The 4,548-nt window shown below is 41.9% G+C and overlaps 1 protein-coding gene across 1 annotated transcript in view; it reads left to right on the top strand.

The window, feature by feature from the left end:
• Positions 1-4,542, top strand: part of KRT40 (keratin 40) — a 6,086-nt gene extending 1,544 nt beyond the window's left edge. Inside the window, exons 2-7 of the mRNA XM_023732845.1 lie at positions 415-497; positions 792-948; positions 1,770-1,931; positions 2,012-2,137; positions 3,325-3,545; positions 4,068-4,542. Of these exons, the coding sequence (XP_023588613.1) occupies positions 415-497; positions 792-948; positions 1,770-1,931; positions 2,012-2,137; positions 3,325-3,545; positions 4,068-4,167 (849 nt within the window). The 3' untranslated portion in view covers positions 4,168-4,542. The remainder of the gene's footprint in view (positions 1-414; positions 498-791; positions 949-1,769; positions 1,932-2,011; positions 2,138-3,324; positions 3,546-4,067) is intronic.
• Positions 4,543-4,548: the final 6 nt, after the last annotated feature.

The following is a 4,548-nucleotide window of genomic DNA, read 5'->3' as shown; positions in this document are numbered from 1 at the left end:
TAACACTGTATATTTGTATTATTTTTAACACAGAAAATGAAATGTCATCTTTTTAATCATATAATTTCACATAGTAACCATTTTCTTTTACTGATGGATTTCTATCATCATGGATGGGGATCTATACAGTCATAATACAAACAACATATAAAGAAAAATGTAACTGTGTTCAACTGCCAAGCAATATTGCAAAATGTCCTGTAGTCATAAAAAACAAGCCATTTTATTTCTGTATTTTGTTGCTAAATTGGCACATTTTTCTTCATGAGTGACACTGTTACTCTGAAAAGCAGGATGAAAGCTATTTTATATTTTCTTATAAATACTTTAAAGGATAGTTACATAGCGATTAAATGAAGAGATATCTAGTACTTTTTCGAAGAGCCATTTATTACATAACAACTTACTTTCCAGATTTTGTGCACAAAGGCGGAGAATTCTAGACTTGCTGTACAGCTTGACAACTGCAAACTGACTGCCGATGACTTTAGGTCAAAGTAAGTTTAATTTGAATTTGAAAATGATTTATGGTTCTCCCTCTCTCCTCTGTCTTTTTCTCTCTCTTCCTCTCTTTCTCTCTCATAAACACTCTCACTCAGCACGAATGGTCTCTATGTAATATTGTTAAGCTAAAAATTCTCACAAAACTCCATTTTATAATTATTTGGGATGTAAAAGAAATTATGGTATGTTGTTCCCTTGAGTCCTCGTGTCATTCATCCGTATACCTCCAGTACTTTGCACAGGGCCTAGCAGAGTAAGCATTGGATGTATTTGTTTTGCTGCGAAAGGTACGAGAGTGAACTGTCCCTTCGCCAGCTGGTAGAGAGTGACTTCGGTGACCTGTGCAAGATCCTGAATGAGCTGACCCTGTGCAAATCTGACCTGGAGGCCCACGTGGAATCTTTGAAAGAAGATCTCTTCTGCCTTAAGAAAAGCCATGAGGAGGTGAGGACAGTGGGAAAATCCCTGACGGACCCTAACAGTGACAGGGTTAAACTGACAGATGTCATGTCTAAGGGTATAAATTGAATCTGGGTTGATGTTGCTTAAGCTGGAACAAAATTACTCGAGGCACTCTTGCTATTCAGCCTGATCATTTCAGTGTGTCTCTGAATATAGATGTGAAATAACTCTGGCCAATGCCGTATGAAGGAACCAAACTCTTCCCTTGCCGTTGCTTTTGTGGAGGAGGTGAGTAATTCCACAAATGGCTTTCCTTCGAGGCTTTATGCCACCCTGACTTTAGTCCAGAAGGTATGAAAATCGGACTGATAAATGCAGACTACGAAGTCCATTTCAAAAAGGGAATACTCATGCAATATTTCTACGTGATTCTAAATGTTCTATACTTAAAATCATAAAAGATGAAGTGCATGATTATCCTATGTTGATGAGTCAGAAAATGAAAAGTTGAATGATGTAACAAAGAACATTTTCTCTTTGAACATATGTTGATAATAACAGCTAATATTTATTGAGCACTTACTACGGGCCAGGACTTGTTTAAATTATATGTACATATATATTAATTCTTATATACCTCCGGAAAAGGGACTATTATTATATCCGTTTCTCAGATGAAAAACTGAGGCATTGATTTATAAGTAGTGACAAGACATTCAAACCCAGAATACCCGAATCTAAATTCCACACTTTTAGCCACTGTTTCAAAAAACAGAAATAGGATGCCATTGCGATAGAATTCTGTCAAATTGATTTTTACTGCCACCACTTTGTGACATTCCTGGCCCTATTTCCACTTTCAGGAGGTCAACCTGCTTCGTGGACAGCTTGGTGACCGACTCAGTGTGGAGCTAGACACCGCCCCCACAATCGACCTCAACAGGGTCCTGGATGAGATGCGTTGTCAGTATGAAACGGTGCTCGCCAACAACCACAGAGACGTGGAAGAATGGTTCGCTGTTCTGGTCAGCACCTGGAGCCAACACAATAGCGGGCTTCCAGACTTCTGCCTCATTTGCTTTCTCTAACCGTGCCTGTGTTTCAGACAGAGGAGCTGAATCAGCAGCAGCTGTCCAGCACAGAGCAGCTGCAAGGCTGCCAGACGGAGATCTTAGAACTGAAACGCACGGCCAACGCTCTGGAGATTGAGCTCCAAGCCCAGCAAAACTTGGTGTGTAAGGGAGAAACAACTGTTTTGTCACTGATGAAGCAGACCTGAGATACTCTGCCTTCTTCCGTCACCCAAAGAAGAGACTCACAGTTCATGTGACAAAGGGCTGAATTTCCAATTTGCAGGGATTACACTTCCTTGCCTCTCCTGAGCACTGCTGTTTACCCAGCTGAAAGCAGGAATGACAGGTCAACAGCTTGTACTGCCCCACCAGGTGCCCTGACCTTCCCTCCTGGACTTGAGCACGATCCCATAGCACCCTCCGGAAATGACGAGACAGGGGCCAGGAACAGAGAGAGACAGGGACTTCTCAGCCAAAGGCGCTGAGCATGCCAATGAATTTGAGTTCTCTTTTGATTCTGGCAAATTTTCCAGGCTCACCAGCCTATCTAAAACAAAGAATAGTTTTCAGACTTTTCTTCCTACAACTATGCTAAAATTTCCCAGGATCAGTTCACACCTCAACCTGATCCTTCACTACACCCCAACCAAGCAACAAGAATACCATGCATTCAAGAAGCTACATTAACCAGGTCTGGTCAAACACCCCGGCGTGTGCTATGTTAGTGCTGTGCAGGATAATTAGATGAAGATTAACTGAGCATTTGTCCTGTGAGAGGCACAATGCTAATTTAATCCTCACAGTAACCTTATGGGTAAATACCTTTACTAACTCCATTTTACAGATAAGGACAACTGAGGCTTAGATGGTAGGGGGTCATGCAACTTTAATAGGCAAAAGTGGGACCTGAATCCAGGTGGTTCAACCCCAGAGCCTCTTCTCTTAACCACGCTATACTGCCTCTCCCTGCCCGGAGTGCGTACTCAACATTTCCTCTCAAATGCTGACGTTCCTTCTTAAGCTACAGAGGTGTGTTGTGGGTTGTGATAGCTGTAGAGGTGGTAGTAATAGCTAACACTTAGATAGCCCTTAAAATCTTTCCAGGCACTGTTCTGAGTGCTTTATACATATTAATTCGTTTAATCCTCACAGCCATCCTATGAGATAGAAACTCAGCATTCCCCATTTTGTATATGATAAAATTGAGGCTTAGAGAAGCTGAGTAATTCCCCTAAGGTCACATAGCTAGAAAAGTGTTGAGCCAGGATTTGAAAACATGCAGTCTAGTCCAGGAGGCTGTGCTACATAGTCCTTTTTTTACTTTTTTTTTTTTTTTCTTCTGCAGGCAGACTCTCTGGAATGCACTGTGGCAGAGACCGAGGCCCAGTACAGCTTCCAGCTGGCCCAGATGCAGTGCTTGATCGACAACGTGGAGACGCAGCTGGCCGAGATCCGCTGTGACCTAGAGCGGCAGAACCAGGAGTATGAGGTGCTGCTGGACACCAACGCCAGGCTGGAGTGTGAGATCAACACGTACCGGGGCCTCCTTGAGAGTGAGGATGGCAGGCAGGTACCACACAGTTAGTTGTAAAATTCCCCAGAATCATAAAAATGTTGAAAGTGAAGGGCTAATGTCAGAGAACCCTGTTTTCCCAAGGTTCTGGCCAAGGTCAAACCTCCCCAATGTGTTAAGGGATCTTCTGAAAAGCAGCTAAGGCTAATAAGCACATGACAATAGAAATGTTCTGAAATATTCTGAAGTTCAAAAGCAGAATAAACACCATGTATAACATTTCATGCTGGGAGTCTCCCTTTGCTCCTCTTTTCCATTAAAGGGAAATCAGGAAGATGTGAATAAGGCATTTGCAAAAAGAAGAAAATATATGAACTATTACTCAATAGTCATTGTTGCAGTGAGCATGGAGTGACAGTTCTGGGTCCAGGGATGAAATAGGCTTAAATCAAGTGTTATTCTGCAATTTTCTTCAGAACATAATTTGTAGAGCAAATTTTGGCATGATTTTTCCCAGCTGATATTTTATCAAGCTTTTTCCTTGTTAAGCTTAGTTTGAAATTGTCTTTCCCCAGAATTCCTTGTAACCGAGGTTCTACAACGTGCACGTCAGACAACACCTGTGAGCCGTGCTCAGCCTATGTCATCTGCACAGTTGAAAACCGCTGTGCTTGAATGTTGACACCAAGCATGGCTGATGGAGGAATTGAAGGCAGCCCACTGCAGGTTCCTAGAAAGGGAATGGGGCTTCAGCCCGGGACATTCAAACCTGAAATGCACGTCAGGAAGGCTTTCATATCCTAAAGTTGTCCTCTAAGCATCCGTGGTATATTTCTGCTTTATCATTTCTTCTACTGCCTATTTGTGGTATTCTAGAAGTCCATAAAGCTTTCTTACTCATCATAAAATAAAATGTGTTTCATTCCTTTGGGATGGTAAATACAGCTTTGTAGTTTATTACTGTTGCTATAGTAATCTAGGTCTTACAAATAGTCATTTGATCCAGGGAGAATCATCTAAATCTATGTCCATAGTGTGATTTTTCATAAACCCAGC

Source organism: Trichechus manatus, unplaced genomic scaffold (genome assembly GCF_000243295.1).
Source record: "Trichechus manatus latirostris isolate Lorelei unplaced genomic scaffold, TriManLat1.0 scaffold00054, whole genome shotgun sequence".
In the NCBI taxonomy this organism is placed as follows: Eukaryota; Metazoa; Chordata; class Mammalia; order Sirenia; family Trichechidae; genus Trichechus; species Trichechus manatus.
This window is presented reverse-complemented; position numbering and strand designations above follow the sequence as displayed.